This window comes from Populus nigra, chromosome 12 (genome assembly GCF_951802175.1).
Source record: "Populus nigra chromosome 12, ddPopNigr1.1, whole genome shotgun sequence".
Taxonomy (NCBI): Eukaryota; Viridiplantae; Streptophyta; class Magnoliopsida; order Malpighiales; family Salicaceae; genus Populus; species Populus nigra.
The window spans coordinates 3,059,010-3,081,257 of record NC_084863.1 but is presented as its reverse complement, the minus strand read 5'-3'; the positions used below and the strand labels follow the sequence as shown (position 1 = coordinate 3,081,257).

The window sequence follows — 22,248 nt, the reverse complement described above, 5'->3', positions numbered from 1 at the left end:
TTCGGGTTTAATTTTGGCTGTATACATGGAAGTGAAATCTTCTTGAAACAGTAGGGCTGAGGTGGATGCTTGAGTCACAGGGCAGCGCAGCACATGGTGTGGTTCAGATTTGCATTATGGCTAGCCATTAGGCTCATTAATTGCAGCTACCTTGGGCTAAATTAATTTCCAATATTCTAGTTTAGGGCTTTCATTAGAATATTTTAGCCCCTAAATAGGATCATCTACCTCAACCTTGATAATTTGCATTTTTCCAATCCATTACTTATGCCTACAAAATTTAGCACATTAATCAAACCAAACGTTAATGCTATTGTCCCATCTCGCAGAAAGTTTTTTAAATTTTATTTTAAAACCAGGTTTATAATAAATACATTAAATCTAATTTGATTTAATAAATTAACCCAAATTAAAAAAAATAATATTTTATTATTATTTGAACCGATTTGCATTATTGGGAGTAACACTGATTTGCAATCATTAATAATTTTATTATTATTCAAACCTCAACATATATGTATTGCATTATTGGGGATTGAAATTATTTAGGTGCGGATTTCTCTTATTTTCATCATAGAACTAGAGGGCCATTCTCTAGTCCCCACAATCCACAAATTGGTAGTTCACAATAAGGTGGCCTTGAGCATTGCCCCTTCCATCAGTATCTATTTGCTGGAATACTCCAGCGTCCAAGTCTAGACCTCCATTGCTGCATTGGTCAACAATCCTCACAGTAGCTTGTGCTCCAGTCCCAGTGTTTGTCACCTACATAAATATATGTGAAAATATATGTAATTAATTGAATTTGTCTGTAGATGTCCATGGGAATTCTAATACGTAAAGTAATTTGTTCTACATTGACATCTAATGCACATACATGAGAAGTTATTAGCTAGCTACCCTAGACCATGGCGAGCATATCCATATTCAAGGACTTGACTCAAATTGATCTTCTTTTTTAGAGAAATTTTTTAAACTTTAAAACTGTAAAAGCAGTGATGAGTTTCCAGATTGTTATTGAGCATAACTAGTGAAAAATAAGGAGTAAGAGTAAAGCAGAGAACATCAAAATCTATTTCATGTGTAATTAAATCTTACCCTCAAGCACCTGCCACAAGAAGCCTGTCCACTGGGTCCAACCGGTCCACAAAAGGCAGTCCAACCATATTTCCTCCGCCATTCCAGAGGCTTATTGGCATCCCATGTAGAACAATAAGCACTCACAGCATTCAAGTCCCATCCATTTTGGTCAGGATTGTAATAATGATACGTGGCTCTAACATTTGAAGCACTTTCACCAGCACCAGTACCAGGACTACAGTTGCTTTGACAATTCTTGGAAGGATTACAATGATCGTCGCTTGTCCCACAAAAACCCCATTGGCTACAACAAAGATTGTTAGCGCAGGTTTGGCCTCCAGCCTGCCGGCCACAATTTTGAGCTATGGCAGTAGCTACCAAGCATAGGAGGAATACAACGAATAAGCTTAACCTCTGCATTTTGTTTTGGGTGTGTTTTGTCTGCCTAAGTTGCCCTAGGACGCCTGAGTTTATAATGAGGAGAACGCTTCTTTAAGTACACAAATACCCTTGTTTGTGGACAAGTATAACACGATCACTTCCATGTCCCATTTTGACTGTTATTCGCATCCTCAATTTCCTTCCTTGACTTGGTGAATTCTAGAGTCGATCCTATGAAATAATGAAAATCTTCGTGAATGGAGTCGATGGTTTCATCGCTCCTTTTGACGTTCTAGATAACACACTAACTCTCAGGGACAAGAGGCCTTAGGAGGGGATGGTAGCCAAAGAAAACTGGCATTGGAGTAGAGAGTCAAGAGACGCAACTCTTCTATTACAAGTCCGACAATTGTGCCCTAAAATGTGGCTCATCCATTATGACCTCTCACCTCTTTTTATGACCTCCAAGTCGAGTCAATTTTAAGCCATGAGTGAGAAAGTTACACGTGAATGAAAATTAGCATGTGATAAAAGAAAAAAAAAAAGCAGACTTTAAAATTATTAGTATATTAATAACACCGGGTTAATAATAATTTTTATTTGAAATTTTTAAAAAATATGAAGTATGATTTTAAGTATATGAAGTCTGACTGCAGAACTAAACCCAATAGCCTTGGATTTAGCTTTCTGTAACTGTTATCATATCAAAATAATACAAAAATATTAATTTAAAATAAAAAAAATAAACATGCACTCCCTGAGCCCATAGGGGTATTGTGGTGCACATCAAGCACTGGGTATGCACTCAATTGGGCTCGTGCTATTATTTTTGAGTATTGGGCTTGAACTACCATGCTCGAGTCCACTCCTTTTGAATCCTATGCTATATTTTGGATAAAAAAAAATACTAAATTCGAGCTTAAAATATTTTTTATTGAATCTATTTTAAAAGAAATTTTTAGTTTTATTTTATTTGTATCCATTACAATGTTTCTTTTGACCATTGCAACTAATATTAAAAGAAGACTACTTTAAACTAAACAATTCATAAAAATTATGTTTATGTCTATATTCTTAAATTTTAAAAATAATACATAAAATTAAAATTAAAAGATAATTAAAATTATATTAACATTCAACAAATTATTAGATTCAACCTTTGTTATTATTTTTCTTTGCAGTGGACCCTTGATATATATATATATATATATATATATATATATATATATATATATATATATATATATTATTTCTTACCCTTCCAGAGAAAAGGATTTAGATATTTTGACAGACTCTACTGATATTAAAATGGACACCTAAGACAAAACGTATAACAATTTTTTTACTCATTTTTATATCTTTAATATTTTCCTCACATATATTAGAAAAAAATTATTTAAAATAAATATATTTATAAAAACTATAATGCTAGTAACCATGATAAAATTTAATGGAGCCTTGAATTTAATTTTTATTCACATTTGTACCATATATATATATATATAGTTTTATTCAAATTTTATATTCATACATAGTATTAATTGATTTTTTTAAAATTTTATTCTTTTATAAAACTTTTATTAATAAAAGTTTATCTCTAATCATCCCACTTTGAACCTAAAATATTTATTTTGAATAATAACTGAGACTAACATCATCATTACACCGAGAACATGTTTTGAAAGTTCTTTAAACAATCAATGAGATTCTCCGAATAAAAAAGAAAAAAAAAAGGTCTTTAAAATGTCATAATGATGGTGGAAAGCTTACAAACAAAGATAAAAAAATCAACAACTAAAGCACAAAGTGTAATTTGAAGAACGATGGTTGTAACGAGATTAATTACTGAAATATTAAAATTAAAGTGTCAAATTTAAAAAATTTCACTGATAAATAATTAAAGAGATTAAAATATCTTTAAACTCTTAAACACTATTTAAACTTTATATATCTTATTTTTTCTTGATATGAATCTCAACTAATATTACGTAATTCTAAAAGCCTTATTTGATTAGAAATAATTTGTCTATATTAATAAGTTTTAGCTTTTAAAAAAATTATATATTTTCAAATTAAATCATGACTCATATGCACGTTACATTTCATTCTTTATCATATTAAATCATGAGATTTCATCATTAAATGCAATATAACTTGAAGAAAGACACTCCTCTTATTAAAAACCAGAACTCTCCAAATTAAAAAAATCTAATTTCAATACTTTGGATAAAAAATAACTGGATCCTAATACATGAAAAATAACTTCTTGAAAGATTTTTATAAAATTTTCTCAACGAAATGAATTTGCAAAATTCATGACAAAAATGATCATAATGCACGTGTCTTGTAATAATCATTGAGAAGGATAAACACAATTAGATGAACTGGGGTTAATTTTGTTTGAAAGAATTCATGATAATTACAACAGCTGAACAATAATTTGATAGTCTAAATCACAAACTAAGGTGAAAACTTTTAGACTGGGGATAAAATTTCATTGCAAAAAGAATTAGAGAGTCTCAAGCCTGAACTTCAGTTGACAAGACAGAACCTAGAAAGAGCTGGAGCGCTTCAAAGCGGAGGTAGCAAATTTGCAAGAGAATTTAAATAGCATTGAGGACAAGTATAGGACTCTTTTGAATGGAGCAAGGAAACAACCTGATTGATATAGAAAAACAGCTGAGAGGTTGGGGGTAGAGGCTGAAGAATCGCTTCCGGCATAGAATGCGAAAGAGACTGGCTTGGTGGATTGTATCAGAAGAGCTGAAGATGAAAAGTCCTGTGCATGGGAACAGAACAGTAAACTTGTTGAATTGCTTTAAACAGCTGAAAGCACGACCACAATTTCTAAGCAAGAGACTCAGAAGGTGCGTGATATACTTCAACAGGACCTGAATAAAGCCAATGTTGCAAAGAAAGCTGCAGGAATTGCCGGGCTGAAAATTCCCAACTTAAAGATATCTTAGCTGAAAAAGACAATGCTTTGGTTTTCATTACCCGTGAAAGAAATCTTAGGATTAATGAAGCTGCCGCTGTCGAACAAATAAAAGAGTTGAAGCAATTGCTCCCTGAAGCATCAGAAAAGGAGTTTACAGTGGAAGATAAGGAAAAGCAAAAGCCATAAAATGCTATCAAAGTGTAAATGATAACTTTTTGTACATGTTTGATACGAACAACAGCTCTTATAACGTCTCTGGCAATAATAATATCATTTAAAACATTCATAGTTTAGCTATTCGATTTATACATTTTAAAATGCTATTATTTGATTTGCTCTGCAGCTTAGTGTGAGCAGAATGTGTTGTGTTCTGCTTTGCAGACAATAACTAGCTAGGAAGCATAAAATTATTATCTTTTTAAAATTGATGAATAATTTTGGTAGTTCTGAATAGAAAATATGAATGAAATTGCTACTTGCTAGGTTGCGATGATTGTGGTAGAATGAGCATGGCGCGCTTGGAAACAGCCTACAATTTTTGTCTAGCCTTGTTTTGCCTTCCAGGGCCTAACCTCTACCTGGCTCTATATTTAAGTACTGTACCTGCAGCCAAAATGCAGCTGCTGTTGATATGATGACCAATTTTCAGCAAGTTGTGATCGTTGTGAGCAATCTAAAATATACCAATACATGTAATCGCGTATCTTTGGGTATAAATGATTAAGCACTCTGGCAATTATACAACAAGAATTTGCGTTGTCAAGAAAAAAAAAGAAAAACCTTCCAGCCTACGTAGAACTCAAGGTGTTTTTATGCCAAACTCAGCAAGCCTCATCAATTACGATTCACATTTCATGACAACCAACAAGTTACTGGCATAAGAATTAAACAACCTTCATGGGAAAAATTAAAGCCAAGCTACCAATCTAATAGTCCTATCAATGCTTTTGTTTTGCTAGGTTATCGGCAGTGACATTCCCATCGCTTGGCACATGACCATAAGTTACCCTTTTCAACTTCCTTCGACAACTTGCTGATGGATTTGAAGACGTTCTGCATACTCCACGCCCTGCTTTCCCTGTTCTTCTCAAGCCATGCAACATCATTTGTTTAGTCTGATTCAATATTCCAATGGACAGGCAGAGGTAAGAAACAAGATGCAACTATTACCAAAGCTTTCCTGATTACAAAACCTCTGTCTCGTTTGGGTCCTTGATACCAGTTGGACAAGAGAAGGCAGAGGTTTCCATTTGACATATACTTGTACGTAAGAAGCCTTTCAATAGAAAACTTTGTAACTTCTGCAACTGATTACTGTTTGAATACACTTGGTGAAATCAACCATTTTTTTTTTTTATCATAGTTTCAACGGCTTATTTCAGATATTTGAATTCTTAAGTGAGCAAATAGAGAGAGATAAAGGAAGACAACTGAGAGCTAATCATATTATGTAAGATGAAGGTAGAATTACAAGACAGAAGATATAATAATCCTTCATAAAATTGCAGTACATCAGCATAACCATCTATCCATCAAGAACAATGGTCATTTTACATTTAGAAAATTCAGCTTTGAAATTCTCTTTCTGCCCCAAAACATTATCAACATATATAACCTCATAAAAACTGAATTCTTAAATGTCAAAAAACAAAATCTAATGTAAAATAATAGATTGCTTACAGATAAAAATCCACACCCATGCATGCCCATATTAAGCAATACTATCTTCGAGATAAGCTTGAAGCTCCATCCATTTTCTTACTTTCTGACAAATATACCGATGGATGAACATATTTTGTATACAAATCATATGCTTAAGAGGCCCATGATTAAAAGGGCAGGGGCTAAGTGATGACCCAAACATAAAATTGACGACTTAGTTTTATTTTCAGATTTAATACTATTGGATTTAGCTATACATTGAAGCTAAATATATACAAGTTTGATAAGATATTAGACGTTAGACTCTTGAATTCAGTTATATGTTGAGCTTAAATACTCGTGGATCTGACAAGATGTAAAACTTAATTTCCTTGTGCTCTATGTATCTCACACATTTATCCACCATCCAACCTTGACAAACACTATTCTGCAGAAACTTCAAATACCCATTCCTTCAGTCTTCGAGGTCCGAGTGCACAAATGATAGTTAAAATAGCCAACTTGGTATTAGTTTTGGAAAGATAAACAACGCTAAACTACAAAATGCAGAATGATATCAACCGAGTAGAGAAACAATCTCAGAAAAATGGGATTACTTCATCGTTTCTGCAATATTCGCAGTATGAGTGCTACTCATTTTCAAGTAATCCAGGAAGGCGTGCATGATGAGGAGTGGACATAGACTTTGTAATTACTACTTAAAATATTATAATTTATGAATAAACTAGAGCCAAGTTTGCCTCTTTTTTTTTCAATTTTGGTATCAATTAAAAAGTGTCTTGGGTTTAATTGTATTTGCGGCATAATCAATATTCATTTAATTTCATAGGGTCGTCCTATTCTAGGAATCAAATTTAGGTTACAATAGAAGAAAAAAAGCAAGAGGGATGGATAATAATCATGTCTTTTGTAATTATCATTTTTTAAATTAAAGAATAAAGCTTAATTGGTTATCTACAGGGAAAGCAAACCCTCTATATTATATTGATTATTGGGATATGAGAAATCTTGGGCCACTCAGAACCATTCTCCCTTCTACAATTTTCTGAAAGAAGTGGACTTTCATAAATTCATAATTGCTTTAATTTGGAAAGGCGTTGCATGGCTGTTAAACTTGGTAGATACTTCACCTTCTTGCAATCCTCAATCCCAAGAAATTCAAGAGAAGAAAGGTTGGCCAACCAATCTGGCATAGCTTCCTCAAACTCCTCTCCCTTGAAATTACTTATTTGCAATCTTTGAAGGGAAGTGAGATGTTGAAGTTGATGCGGTACACTCTTCAGTTTATCCCATCCATTTATCTCTAGTCTTTCAAGGGATCCGCTCAGGTGTTTGATTGAGTTTACAACTCCGGTTGGAAAACCCTCCAGCTCCTCTGAGAAACCACCGATTTTCAATCCTTTCAGCTCGGCGAGGCTGCCTAAGCAATCCTCTGGAAAATAACTCAAACTCCAACACCCAATGATTCCAAAATAAACAAGAGAACATAATTGTAGTAAACCATGCCAGTCAAAACTGGTGAGCTTATCACAATCTTTAATGGAAAATCTTTGAAGCGAAGACAATTCTTGCAAATCATTAATATGGATAAGCTCTCCACAATCATATATTTCCAATTCCTCTAGAGATGCGCAACATTGTAGTCCTCTTGGAAGAGATCGTAATTTAAAAACCCAAACTCTCAATTTCTTCAAAGAGTATCTCAATTCTCGAAAATCACCAGGAATTGAGATCAACTCCGGGCAGTGCCATATACTCAATTCCACCAAAGTTATGCAGTGTTGTACGCTTGGAATGGATGCAAGCTTTGAACAATTATCTATCCTCAAAAGTTGAAGTGACATGAAGCCTTTAAATTCACCAGATAAATATCTCAGTTCATCGCATCCTATAATTTCAAATTCTACAAGAGATGAAAGAAGACATATCGGAATGCTTTTCAACTTTCCACAATGCTTAATCCACAACTTTTCAAGACAAGGAAATACTTGACCACCTGGTACTATCCATTCTTCAAGACCATCCAAACCCAACAAACTGAATTCTTTTAGTGCTGAAAACAGTACTGTTGCACTGCCACTGCTATTATAGAACTCATTACCCATACATTTCACACTAGGCATTCTAGTTATCTCTAAGATTTTAAGACGAGGAAGACATCCAAGTGTTGAGAGTTGTCTGCACTCGTTGCAGTCTTTCAATCTTAGCACCATCAGATTATTGAGTAGCAATGTAGACATCCATGATGGGAAATTTTCACCCCCGTAACCCTTAACTGTCAAGCTTCTTATGTCTGGGTGAGGTTGCAGGCCTTCCAGCACATCCTCGTTGTTAACACTACTGTTACCTTCACCACTCCATTCAAATACCAATTTGGTCTTTTTTTTTCACGCAGTTTCGCCTTCTCAGCTTCTTCTTTGTCTCTAACTTGCTCAACCTTGCATATCTTCAATACTCCTCTTAGTTCATTCAAACATCCCAGCTCTTCAACTATTTGATTTGAACCAACAACAAAAAAAGGCAAAGTTTAAAGGCGTGTTAAGAGTCTCACCTCAGCTGGCACTAGGTTTGAATCATCAAAATGAAGATGTCTCAAGCTGACTAAATTTCTTATTTTCTTGGGAAGCTTTTCTAGGGACTTGCAATCAATGAATCTTAATGTTTCCAAATGGTAGAGCTTGGTGATGGATTCTGGAAATGCTCTGATAGTAGTATATGAGACATCAAGATATCTCAAATGTCTCAGCTTGCAAATTGAATCTGGAAACTCAGTGATATCAGACAGTTTCAATTTGAGAGTTCTCAAGCTTTTGAATTTCCAAAACCCATTTAATACATTAACCATTGAGAAAATAGCATGCAATTTTCCAACAACCACCTCTAAAAATGTTGACTCAACATCCCCACAAGAAATGAGATTTAGATGATGAATACGAAATGCATTATCTACAGCCTCCGGAGTTAACGTTTCAGATTCGAGACCTATAATGCAAGATCATGCACTAGGTCATGCATCTTGCATCTTGTTACGATCTCATACTCATTCCTTTCAACATCTTGGAAAAAGGAATTTGCAAGCAAGTCATTGAAATACTTGTTGTCTATGTCTTCCCATCCTCCCATTTGATGGCCCAAGAAAACCTTCAGCCATCCAAAGTTGAATTAGCTCTTCCCTCTCAATTGCAAAATGTTTAGGAAAAATGGAACAGTATGCAAAACATTTTCTTAGTGCTGGCGATGACAGGTGATCAAAACTGAGTCTCAATATGCGCAAAGCTTTATTTCCATCCTGAGAATCCCAAATTCTACTGTTTAGAATTGACTGCCACTCCTGTGCCTGCTTTCCGTGAAGAGTTCCTCCCAAAATTTTAGCAAGTAATGGAATCCCTCCACATTTCTTTGCAATCTCTTTTCCAATAGACTCTAAGTCTGAAGCTATTGTTGTTCCTCCTCCCCTGCTCACCTTTTGCTTGATAATGAACCAACATTGATCATCTGATAGTCTCCTTGGCTCGTGCTGACTCCCGAGAGTAGTCTCCATCATGCCTGCCACTTTCTTACTGCGCGCGGGTTGTAACAACAACAGCATTCCCATTCTTTCTGTTAATTTTTAACAGTAGCTCCTTCAAAGCATCCCATTTGTCATGGTCTTCATTCCATACATCATCAAGAACAAGAAAAAATGACTTATTTTCCAGCTCTTTCTTAAGGTTTCGAAGAATTGCATCAAGACTGTTCAACCCACCCGTAGTTTTGTCAATTATTTGCAACATTGCTCCTAAAATCTTCACTTTACTAAAATAATTAGAAACGCAAACCCATAGAGTCACATCAAAATGTTTTCTCTCCCTCACTACTTCACAAACTTTTTTGCTACAGTAGTCTTTCCAAGGCCAGCCATCCCCACAATAGGAACAACCGAAAGGACATGCTGGTGTTTGGTTAAGCTAGTCAGTAATTCCATAACTTTAGAGACATCATCCTCCCTTCCTACAACTTCTGAGCTGTCAAGGAAGGAATCTGTCTCTCGATCTGGATCCCAGCTAACTTCTTGAGCTCTATCTATAGGTAGGGATGTCAATCCAAGCCCAAATCTAGCTGCATCTTTCTGGATTTCATCCAGGGCTTCATTGATCTTCTTAAATTTTTGACCCATATTCAAACGGAACGCAGCAGGGTTGTGAAGTGAAAAGCAGTCACTTACCTTTCCCTTCTTTTGGTTTTTGCAGATAATCTCATACGCAAACTCGTCTAAAACATCTTCAGCATCATAAGCTACATCCTCTATGTTAGTTATTTGGAGACAAGCAATATCCCATCTTCACTGTATGTTTAATGGGAATACCTAATCTCCACTTAGCATAAATGGAGGCAAACGGTGGGCATAAATTTATGCCCTTCACTCCTAACTTAGTATATATATATGCTCAGTGAAGAGCAGGATGGTTAAAGTGTGAAGAGTGACAGAAAAGAGTGAAAACATAGAGAGAAAAACATTTGAAAAAGAGCTTGAGTTGAGTAGAGAAGATTTTCTCTTCTTTTTATTTTGTTGTTTGTATTATTTTTAAACTTGATTAATATAAATTAGTAGCTCCATAGAGTAAACAAGTTATCGAACCATGTAAATTTGTGTCTGATTAAGTTCTGGAATTACCCAACACTCTAGGTTCTGCGCCATGAAGAAGAAAAAGTGATGAGGAATAGAGTAGACGCTGAGTCTACTGATGGGTATGCTGCTGCTGCACTTTTTCGTGCTAAAGATGGCAGTGGTTTTGTTAGATGGTATATACTCACGTTCCCCTTTTTTTTTCCTCTAATTTTTTGGGTCTTTCTTGTTTTGTGTTATTAATTTGAATTTGGGGATTTTCAAGAAACGTGGCTTTGATTTATTTCATTTCTTAACGATTTTTTTACTGGGTTTTTCAAATTTTGTGTTCTTGAATTAGAGAGAGAGAGAGAGAGAGAGAGAGGTTCTTGTGTTCATTTCATTCATCCGTGTTGCGTAATGTCAAATTCTATTACAGCCTAGCAATATGGAGAAGAGCCACGTACAATTAATATTCTGCAACATCCTCTCTATCTGACACGTATAAGGCTACTAATTACAGAAATAACGGACTTAACTACCATCAAATGGCCAACAGTAATCTAGCTTTAAATTTAAAGAGCACCAGTTAATTAAGATTTTCCCTCCCTGTCAAATTCAATTCACAACAATGAGCTCTTCGAATTTTTAAAGAAATTGAGTATCCAATTGTTTTTTCAACAAATTCCTTTTCTTTCATTACAACCGGACATTCTTGAAGAATATATTTTTGTATTTTTTTTTTATTAACATGGGTGTTTGGGTTAATTTGCGCGTACCTCGACTAATCTCACAGGCCTTGAAGTTAACGACCATGTAAACCTCTAGTGGCTATCATATTAGCAATTATAGGACTCGAACTTGGGGAGCAAATCCCTTGATTTCAAACTTTTATTATTGGGTCACTTATTAGATGATTTTTTTTTAAAATTTTAGTATATAATAAACTGAAATAACTTACAAGTTACCCCCTATAAATTATTTTTTAAAAAAAATTACTATATAGCAGTTTTATTTTGTTGGACTGTTGTTGTTTTCTTCCTTAAACATTGAATAATATAAAAAGGATCATAGACAATCTCCGCCAATCTTCTCCATTCCTTCTCTTAAAAACAAGGGTGCATTGTTGAAACTATCCAATTCCGTTACCTTTTTTAGTGTATAATAAACTGAAATCCAACCTTAAAGAGAAAAGATCATAGACAATCTCCAAACAAAGGAAGATCATGAATTTTAATTTAGAATTCATGTAAAGACAAGAGTTTTTGATCTTTGTCCAACGTAGAGACTGGAGGAGGACTGCCAAAAAGAGCACACCAACGAAACCAAAAGCTTATTGCCACTTGACGAGACTCAAATTTGCGAATAGTCATGCAATTATATATATATATTCAGATATTAATTTCAAGACGTACAGGGTTTACTTTCTCCAATTCTTCTATTAATCCAAAATAATTGGGATTATTAAGATAAGTATTCCCTTTTATTTGATTTGGCCATAGAATTAACTAGAGGGTCATGCTTCAGTCCCCGCAGTTGACAAACTGGTAGTTCACAATAAGGTGGCCTTGAGCATTGCCTCTTCCATCAGTATCTATTTGTCGAAACACCCCAGCATCCAAGTCTAGACCTCCATTGCTGCACTGGTCGACAATCCTCACAGTTACTTGAGCTCCGGTTCCAGTATTGGTCACCTACGTGAAATTCAATTAGGGTTTCGATGTGTAATGAATTTATATAAAGATCCATGCTAGCTAGCTATACAAGTGAAATAATCATCACAAAACAAAAGCATTCCTGCTAAGGAAATCATCATGCGCTTTGTTCTTAAGCACATCTATTGAAAACAAATATGAAAAGCAAATAAACCAAAGGACAATATATAATTCATATGTGCATTTCATGTCTATTTAATTAACTCTTACCCTCAAGCACTTGCCACAGGAAGCCTGTCCACTGGGTCCAACCGGTCCACAAAAGGCAGTCCAACCATATTTCCTCCGCCATTCCAGAGGCTTATTGGCATCCCATGTAGAACAATAAGCACTCACAGCATTCAAGTCCCATCCATTTTGGTCAGGATTGTAATAATGATACGTGGCTCTAACATTTGAAGCACTTTCACCACCGCCACCAGTACCACTGGACCTACAGTTGCTTTGACAATTCTTGGAAGGATTACAATGATCGTCACTTGTCCCGCAATAACCCCATTGGCTACAACAAAGATTGTTAGCGCAGGTTTGGCCTCCAGCCTGCCGGCCACAATTTTGGGCAATTGCAGTAGCTGCTAGGCATAGGAGGAATACCATGAATAAGCTCAACCTCTTCATTTTGTTCTTTTTGGTTGCCTATGCTGGCCTCGGACGCATGAATTTATAATGAGCAGATGACTACAATGTATACGTACAGAAATACCCTTGATTTTGGGGGGAAAACTGCATGTTCAAGCATCCGATCTTGACTTTCAGTGTCATTCTTTATTGCTTCCTTGACTGAGGATGAATTCTAGTTCATGAAGGAAATCCAATAAGTAGTTCCAATTTTAATGTGATTTAATTTTTTTTTGTTCTCTTAGGTCAAGCTAAGTCTATGTTACACTAGAAAACATACTTTCAAAGTAAATTTTAATTTAACGTGATTAGATAAGAAAGGAATTTAATTTTGATTGACATGTATATTGATATAGTGATATGAAATAATAATAATAATAAAGAAAAAACTTGAAACTTTTCAAAATGACTTCAATAAGATGCTACAGCCTACAAGCCTTGGGCGGCAGGCAACAGCGACCACGGCAATTAAACTGGAGAGTCGAAAGAGGCAGCTAGTTTGCCCCATCTAGCTACAACTACACAGCTGTCACGGAGGGTGGCTTATCTATCAGTAGGTATGGCTTATCTTTCAGCATTTAATGGGTTTCAAAATATTTATTCATCACCACAGCTTTAGTCAAATGAAACTTTGGCCTTAATTACATCACCCGATGCTTGCCAGCAGAGTCCATAGCCATAAGATCTTAATTTATCATATGTAGTCAGGCATTTAGTCTACTGATTATCGATAATAGAGAGCATGCAGAGGTTTGGGGCTGTTGACAGAATCACTACAATTAACGAACTGTCAATTCTTCTCTCTGCTAACTAGAATTTGAATAATTGATTACGGTGCTCCAGCACTGTTCATATGAACAGTGAAACACCTTAATTTTTTTCCCAGTTTTTTTCCTTATTCCTTTTTAAAGTCTTCCTTCTCAAATTTTTTCTTTCAATATTTTATTGATTTTAAATTAATCATCATAATTTATTTTAATTTTTTTATAAAATTATTTTACTCTTTGTCATAACTCAATTTTAAATTCTCAAAATTTATCCAAAAACAAGAAAAATGAATAAGGAGGAGTTAATTAAAGGTTGAGAGACCAAATTAAACCGGTTGGGAGCCCAATGGCAACAATAATTAATGGTCTTATTGAAAAAAATAATGAGAATTTGGGATCAAATTAAAGAAAGATATTGAAGATTGGGGAAGACTTGCTAAATAATTAAATTTAGGGACTTGATTAAGCTATTGATGAGCTTAATTGATTTAATCAAGGGCTTAATCAAAAACAAAATTAAGTTAGAAAGTCAATTTAGCTAAAATCAAAAGAATTAATTATGCTCAAGGACTTAAATAAACTTTTTATGGGTTTAATTGACTTAGTTGAAGACAAATTAAGTTTGAAAACCTAATTTGGATTAATTTCATAAAGATCGGACGATTAAGGACACAATTGAAACTTGAAAATACTAAATTGGTACAATTAGAGATTCAACTAAAAGAAATTCAAAGATTAAAGGTTGATTGAGGGTCAAATTGAAGAATTCTGAGACCAATGATCAATTTATAAAAAGCGCATGAATTTAAGAGTCCAATTGAGAAGGTTAAGCGTTAAATTGCAAGAACCAGAAGTTTTGGGGACCAGTTTTGAAATTTTATAAATTAATTGACTCAATCAAGGGTGAAATTGAATGGATTTTCAAATACTAGATCCAATTGATGTCTAAATTGAAAAGTCCCAAGAGTTTAGGGATCAAATTAAAAATAGACAATTTAGGTAAAATTCCCTGATTTTCCTTGATGGATGACAAGTCGTGTAATTTCTAAGCCTAGATCGTGAATAACATGTAATTCAGGTACTATTCATTGTCTTCTTCCTAAAAACAAAAGAAAAATATATGCCTCGTACCTACTTTACAGCTCTAATTATTCCATTGCCGCGGATTCTCTCCAAAAAAACTCTACCCAGCACTGCTCCACCCTGTAAAAAAGTCGTGTCCTCCCCTGGCAAGTTGTAAGGCAGGACAATGTTTTTAACTTGTAACTTCAATGAATGAATAGGATCTATTCTTCACCATCAAGGATGAGGATCTTATTAGCCTATAAGAACTAGAATTTGAAGAGATTATGGTGCCCTTAATTATTTTTTTCAGAAAAAAATTTCCTTATTATTTTTTGAAATCCTACCTTTCAATTTTTTTAATTTTAAATTAATCGTCATTATTTATTTTAATTTTCTTTCTATAAAATTGTTATAGTTTCTGTCATAATTTATTCAGAAAACATATGAGAAGGAGTTAATTGAAGGATCAAATTGAACTAAGTGGTCAAGGTTGGGAGCCCAATTGCAACCATAAAAGATCTAATTGAAGAAAACAATGAGAATCTAGGATCAAATTAAAGAAAGATATTGAATGTTAGAGAAGACTTGCTAAATAATTAAGTTCAAGGACTTAATTGAATTTTTGATGTGTCTAATTGATTTAATCAAGGGCTTAATCAAAAGCAAAATTAAGTTAGAAAGTCAATTTAATTAATATCGAAAGAATTAATTCAGTTCAAAGACTTAATGGATTTAATTGACTTGGTTGAAGAAAAATTAAGTTTTGAGATCTAATTCGGATTAATTTCACAAAGATTGAAAGATTAGAGACACAATTAAAACATGAAAATGCTAAATTGATACAATTAGGGGTTTAATTGAATGAAATTTAAAGATTCAATGTTGTTAGAGGGTCAAATTGAAGAATTTTGAGACTAAGGATCAATTTGTAAAAAGCTCGTGAATTTAAGGGTCTAATTGAAGAAGATTAATGGTGAAATTGCAAGATCCAGAAGTTTTGAGGACCGGTTTTGAAATTTTATAAATTATTTAGTGAGTGAGATGGCTATCTTGGTGTGTGAATGATGGAAGTGAAAGTGTAAAACCTCTAATGGTGACCCGATGGTGCCAAAAATCAAATCAACATTTTATCCTATGAAGTTCAATACATTACAAGTTAGTCCTTCAAGTGTAACCTAAGGTACATGTAGAGTCCCAATTAGGCTGGGTTTCACAACTATAAGCCTAACCCACGTAATTCCAATTTATCTTGATTCATGCAACTCAATTCTATTAGAACTCCTTTGCCATTAGCCAAATTATTAAACAACACAACACTCAGCTGGGCATGCCATGTTAGCATCAAAACATAATACCTTCAAAGTACCTCCACAAAACATTCACAATAAGAAGAAAAATAGAGGGACAGAAATGTTTATTCATCGCAGCTTTGGCCAAATGAAACCTTGACCTCTCTGCATCACCTGATGCTTATTGACAGAGTCCCAGCTAGACATACATTTAGTCTATTGATCATCGATGATAGAGAGCAGAGGTTTAGGGCTGTTGATAGAATCACCACAATTAACGAACTGGTAGTTCACAATGAGGTGCCCTTTTGCGTATCCATCTCCGTCTGTGTCTATTGTACGAAAAACGTTCACGTCCAGATCTAGTCCTCCATTGCTGCATTGATCCACAATCCTCACTGTTGTTTGAGCTCCTGTCCTTGTATTTGTCACCTACATGCATCAAATTAGTTAGGATACTTCATTATTAATCATTTTCCTTCCTTAATTATATATGCTATTAATTAACAGTGGTAGCTAGCTAATTGTCGAGATTTCAAGAAAGAAAAGCATACAACAGGTTCGTGTATATCTTACTCTCAAGCACTTGCCACAAGAAGCCTGGCCACGAGGACCAGCCGGGCCACAAAAAGCAGTCCAGCCATATTTACTTCGCCAAGAATAAGGCTTGCTAGCATCCCATGTAGAACAATAAGCACTGACTGCATTCAAGTCCCATCCATGATCTTGTGGATTGTACAGGTGATATGTGGCACGCACATTTGACGCACTTTCACCGCCGCCACCCTTGCAATTGCTTTGACAGTTCTTGGACGGCGAACAATAATCATCAGTATCTCCGCACCACCCATATTGACTACAACACAGGTTATTAGGGCAGGTCTGGCCACCCGCTTGCTTACCACATTGCTCACCAGTAGCACCTGCTATTAGACATAACAGAACGATCAAGAATGTATCATAAACCCTCCTCATTTCTTAACCCACCTAGGTACTTTTCTTCTATTATATATATATAATCTTACATTTCATGGGTTTTTATAGTAAAGGAGGTTGATTATTATTTTTTTTTAATTTTCTTGAACATCAAGTGGGTTGATTTGTAATCCCAAAAATGCCCTGGTTCCTTTATGAAGGAAAGGACAAATTGTATAGCTAGTAAAATATGTTGATCAGGTTTGGACCATTGATGGTTCTTTGGATTGTTGTTGATATTAGAGATTGATTAACTAAACGGCAGGTGATTAGTGTGGACAATCCAAAGTGATATCTACTTGGTCTTGACTTTTGATCAGTTGGTGAAAATGATATGACTTGAACACCGGCTGCTACTTAATTAATAAATAAGTTTTTTTTTCTCCGGTGATTATTATTTATAAGCAAGTGTTTAATAAAGAAGTTTCTTATTGTTATAAAGCGAGTTTTTTCTTCACCATAATGCAAATTCTATGTATCTGTGCCAGCAGTCAATTAAATAAATCAATCAAGCTATCAAAATCAGCTGTTAATGCAGTACCTTTCAAATGTCTGGTCTTCGATGTTATCTAAAAGAAAGAGAGGAGCCCTAAATTCAAAGTGATATTGATTATTGTGAGGCGGCTTCATGCATGCGTTCGAGCTGTCCTGGCTGCTACTTCATAAATAATGGATCGATAAAGAAGGTAGTGCCAAAACTTATAGATAACCTTAGCTTTATCCAGCATATTTTTGACGAATTGTGCTTGCATAGACTTCAGGGTCATCTGTAGGAATATCTAGATATTAATCTTGTGGCAAAAAAGACACCAGCCACATGTCGGACGTAAGACATTACTAGGCGTGCCTTGACCGGAAATGTAATGCAAGCAAGAGACTATGAACAACACTTCTTCCAAACGTTGTCTTTTTAAATAATCAATTTTTTAACTAGGCGTGCCTTGACTGGAAATGGGACTTGTCTACCGCCTGTTTGGTTATGGGTCTGTTAAGGTCTATTGTTTGATTGTAGGTTTGTAGGTCTAAAACTACTGTTTTTTTTACCTGTTTTCACTTCTGTGTGTTGGAGGTCGGATTTTTTTATTTTATTTTATTTATTTTATCTGGGTATCTTTCTATTTTTGTAAAAGTGAAACTAGTTTTGTTCAGAATTTTTGATTGACTCTCCTAATAAGTATGTTTTCTAGGGATCGAACTTGTGTTCTCATCCTTGTAAGGATATAGTAGTGTTTTAATCGTTAGACCAATACTTCATTGGTCGGCCTTGATAGCATTAGATTAACTATGGTTGGTATTTTTCTACACATTTACTAGGTATGCCGCAGGTTAAATTTTTTTTTTTGTATAAAAAATATTATAAAAAGATAAGATCTAAGAGCTTTAGATTTGACTGCAACGTCTTACTCAAGAGTAATATTTATAATATTAATTATAATATCAATATAATATTTATAATACAAATAATAATATTTTTAATATTAATAATAATATTAAACTTGCATGACTCGTGTTTAAATGAGTCTAGCTACAACGCTAGGCCTAAAAGCCTTGGGTCTTACTGCAACACCAGACCCACGAACCTTGGATGTGGGTCTGACTGCAAGATCGTGTCATGAAAATATGATATCTAAATAGAAAAAAAATTTAATATTACAGAATGAAATTAAACTAAAAAAAAGATTAATTGAAAAAGAAAAAACAAAGCAAAGCACCATTCCAATGAATAGTGCTCTGCAATAAGGGGTACAGTAAAATCCTCTCATGAGATCACAATAATTTAATGAAAAATAAACAAAACAAATCATGAAATTTAATTTTCAATCAAATCAATATTAAAAGATGAAATTAAAAGAAAAAACTAATTAAAAAAATCTGAATCAACTGCGTTAACCCGTCAAACTTGAGATTCGTGTAATGAGAGTATGATAACTAAATAGAATTTTTTTAAAATATTAATGAACTTAATTAAACAAAAAAATTAATTAAAAAAGAAATAAAATCTATAACTAAAAGGCATTCGCCTTTTACTATGGATTTGCACAGTGCAATCCATAGTGAAAGGCTGACCTCTATTTTAGTTATAGTTACGATATTAAAAGATAAAATTGAAAGAAAAAACTAATGAAGAAAAAGAAAAAGAAAATATGAATCAACTGGGTTAACTTGCCAAACCAGGTTAACCCATCAAACTTGAGATCCGTGTCATGAGGGTGTGATAACTAAATAAAAATTTTAATATTAACGAATTAAATTAAACAAAAAAAATTAATTAAAAACAAAAAAAAACCTATAGGAAGAAAAAAAACTAATTAAGTAAAAAAAAAATCTAACTAGGTTAACCTATGAAACTTGAGATCTGTGCTAAAAGAGTGTAATAACTAAATAAAAAAAATTAATATTAACAAACTAAATTAAATAAAAAAATTAAATAAAAAAAAACAAAAAAAAACATGTAACTAAAAGCATTTATCTTTTTCAATGAATTGCACTATACAATCCACACTAAAAGAAAAATTAAAATGATGCCTTTTAATTTATAGTTAATAATCAGCTGGAACCTGGTTAGGAGTGACTTAAGGATAGTTGGCCGCTAGTACGGACTTACTGGAGTGGTTTTTTGGAAAAAGTTTTAGACCTCATGCTCTGCTTTGATTAGGATGGTGTTGTAGTCAGGATTTTGTGGTTTTGCTGTTGGGAGAGTTTTGATTTCATTTAATAGGATTTGTGTTTCAGTTATTATATATAATGAACCATATAAGTCATGCCCTTTTATGATACAAAATTTGGCTGATTTGCAGTCACATCTACATGATAAGAACACAGTGTTCTAGGACAAGGCTATTCACATCTACATGATAATAACACAGTCAATCCCTTATCTGACATGGTTTTTTTATTTTAAATCCATATATCTCTTTGTGAAGGCTTGTAAACAAAGTTTAAAGAAAGAAATCATAACTTATCTCCAAATGGCACCGACCTGACTTTAGTGGATGGATGATTCTGACAAGATCAAGATGTTAGTGGATTGTTATGCTTATGGAGGAGGGTGGAAAATTGTGAAAAGATCATGATATTGGTGGATTGTTGTGCTTGTAGAGAAGACAATATTGTATACTTTGTGTATATGTGTCCATATCTTAGGAGGACAATATTTAACAGTGATGAGGTTAATTTCCTTCGTTATGCCATTGACAGAATAACATATTAGATGATTAAATGTTTTTCAAGATTATAATTGATACAATTAAAGTTATCGGGGCATATTGAAAACATCATTGCAATTTTTACAGAAGTTGATGAAGTATGAAAGAGACTTTGGTTGATGCAGGGGTTATCGTTGCTGATGAGCTATTTAGAAGGAAAAAAAAGTTGAAAGAATGGATGTTTTGAAAGAGACTAATGTTAAAGGGGATGGAGAGGTGGATGTGGAATGATGGCAGGCATAGTGTATGATAGTTGCAGGATTATCAGTAGTACTGCAGTTCAAAAAAACTTGTTGGGTCTTAAGAACACTGATATATGTAGAGATTTTTTTTAAGATTTCAGCAAGATGCATCTATTTCATGTTATCATGCATGATCTCTCTCATTATGTTGTGATTTTCTTACAACTTTATTTTAGTTTTGTGTTGGCATTCATGTTGTTGTTAGATTGTCTGAACTGCTGCTCTTGCTTTTCCTTAAACTTGCTGATTCTTCTACAATAATCCCTAATATATACACGCTCCCTCGTTTATTTAAACTTTTTCCTAATATTCTTCTACAATGATGCAACAACTCCATCAAGCTCTAGAGCAGTCCTTCGTTAGATCCCACAACCTCTGTAAATATCACGCCCCCTCACATGCATTGACACTGCTGCTTCACTGTAGGCATAGTCCCCAGCAATACATCCAGCGCTTACCACTTCTTCCTCCTCATCGCAAACAAGGAGAAAATTAATCTTTTTGTTATATTTTTTCCCTTCTGCTTTGGTGAGTCATTGATGCATTACTGATTACTTATGTTTCTTTGTATTGAACAGCTCTGTGGAAGAACCTGAGCATCTCTCTCTTGAAGAATCTGAACCATCAGACCAGGTCCCGTCTTCTTGATACAAAACATCTGAACCACCTAGCAAGAGGCATCACCCCTCTAGTCATCAAAATTTTGAGCCTCCTTTGTCCATAAGTTTCTCCATGCTCTTTAAATTTATGAGAGGATTGATATCACATTATTCTCTTTCCTTGCTCTCTAAACTTCGTGTTCCATTTTTGTTACCTGTCATATGCTTAGTAGAGCACTTCACTGTCATTATTTTTATCAATCACAATGGATTTCAAACAGGGTAAACCTGTATGGAAAAGATGCTTTTTAGTGGTTGCTAGGGCTTGCTAGTATGCCATTGTCATTCTTTAGTGGCTATCTATCAAATAGCATATTGCTCCTTGGAAGTCTGTTACTATGAACATTGCTCCTTTAGGTCTGCTGTCAAATTTGCAGCAACCCCGGTTCATCTTTCTAATATTTTTTTTCAACTACTTCTTGACCAAACTTAATTATATTTTGCTTGCAGGATCACTGCCTTTGATAACACATGGGCGTTTTTTTGTATCCACGACACCTAGGCTGGTTGTCTGTTTTTTGCAGAACTTTCATGGCTTCACCCCCAACTCAAACAATTTAGTGCTTCACTCCCTTGCGATGCCACTGCTATATTCCACTTCTTTTTGTTAGTATACTTCCTTTTTGTTGTGGATTGATAGATTAATGTGTATTTTACATTGATGCAAGCTTTATTATTCCACGATTCATCTATTATAATTAAGATTCGCATAAGGCTGACAAACTCTTTTTCATCTGCCCTTTCTATTGATTTATCTCTTGATTACTTTGCTTCCTAAACAGTTTCAGTCTTATTTCTTGCTTTTAAATTCCTTCCTCTTTTTCGATTGCTCTGCAATTCGAACATTAATGGACACATTGCTTCTGCTACATCTGGGCTGCTGCCCAGATGAAGAGCAAATTAACTATCTTCATCTCTTATCACTGTCATGAAACACTCACTTTTTGAACAACGATTCACACATTTGCTTTTGTTTCCCCTTGCCATGATCCATGTTTCTTTATTATTCCATTGCTATTGGACATTGTGGAATATGAGACATGTTTTTTTCATAGCCATTGTTGCT

General features: G+C 34.3%; 3 protein-coding genes and 1 pseudogene across 3 annotated transcripts; all 4 read right to left on the bottom strand.

The window, feature by feature from the left end:
- Window positions 1-470: 470 nt before the first annotated feature.
- On the bottom strand, window positions 471-1,545 carry LOC133668904 (pathogenesis-related protein PR-4-like). Its single transcript, XM_062088908.1, has 2 exons — window positions 1,099-1,545; window positions 471-765 (listed from the first exon to the last, which is right to left on the bottom strand). The coding sequence occupies exons 1-2, from the start codon at window positions 1,498-1,500 to the stop codon at window positions 595-597; spliced, it is 573 nt and encodes a 190-aa protein (XP_061944892.1). The 5' UTR covers window positions 1,501-1,545; the 3' UTR covers window positions 471-594.
- A 5,490-nt stretch (window positions 1,546-7,035) lies between these two features.
- Window positions 7,036-11,359, bottom strand: LOC133669889 (putative disease resistance protein RGA3; annotated as a pseudogene).
- A 645-nt stretch (window positions 11,360-12,004) lies between these two features.
- Window positions 12,005-13,028, bottom strand: LOC133669109 (pathogenesis-related protein PR-4-like). Its single transcript, XM_062089131.1, has 2 exons — window positions 12,572-13,028; window positions 12,005-12,340 (listed from the first exon to the last, which is right to left on the bottom strand). Exons 1-2 carry the CDS (start codon window positions 12,977-12,979, stop codon window positions 12,170-12,172), a joined length of 579 nt encoding a protein of 192 aa, XP_061945115.1. The 5' UTR covers window positions 12,980-13,028; the 3' UTR covers window positions 12,005-12,169.
- A 3,118-nt stretch (window positions 13,029-16,146) lies between these two features.
- Window positions 16,147-17,126, bottom strand: LOC133669107 (pro-hevein-like). The gene is made up of 2 exons (XM_062089130.1): window positions 16,677-17,126; window positions 16,147-16,532 (listed from the first exon to the last, which is right to left on the bottom strand). The coding sequence occupies exons 1-2, from the start codon at window positions 17,073-17,075 to the stop codon at window positions 16,317-16,319; spliced, it is 615 nt and encodes a 204-aa protein (XP_061945114.1). The 5' UTR covers window positions 17,076-17,126; the 3' UTR covers window positions 16,147-16,316.
- Window positions 17,127-22,248: the final 5,122 nt, after the last annotated feature.

Coding starts and splice junctions, on each gene's coding strand:
- LOC133668904 (XM_062088908.1), bottom strand. CDS start 1,500: ATGCAGAGGTTAAGCTTATTCGTTGTATTCCTCCTATGCTTGGTAGCT. Junction 766..1,098: donor CTTGTGGCAGGTGCTTGAGG/GTAAGATTTAAT, acceptor ATATTTATGTAG/GTGACAAACACTGGGACTGG.
- LOC133669109 (XM_062089131.1), bottom strand. CDS start 12,979: ATGAAGAGGTTGAGCTTATTCATGGTATTCCTCCTATGCCTAGCAGCT. Junction 12,341..12,571: donor CCTGTGGCAAGTGCTTGAGG/GTAAGAGTTAAT, acceptor AATTTCACGTAG/GTGACCAATACTGGAACCGG.
- LOC133669107 (XM_062089130.1), bottom strand. CDS start 17,075: ATGAGGAGGGTTTATGATACATTCTTGATCGTTCTGTTATGTCTAATA. Junction 16,533..16,676: donor CTTGTGGCAAGTGCTTGAGA/GTAAGATATACA, acceptor TGATGCATGTAG/GTGACAAATACAAGGACAGG.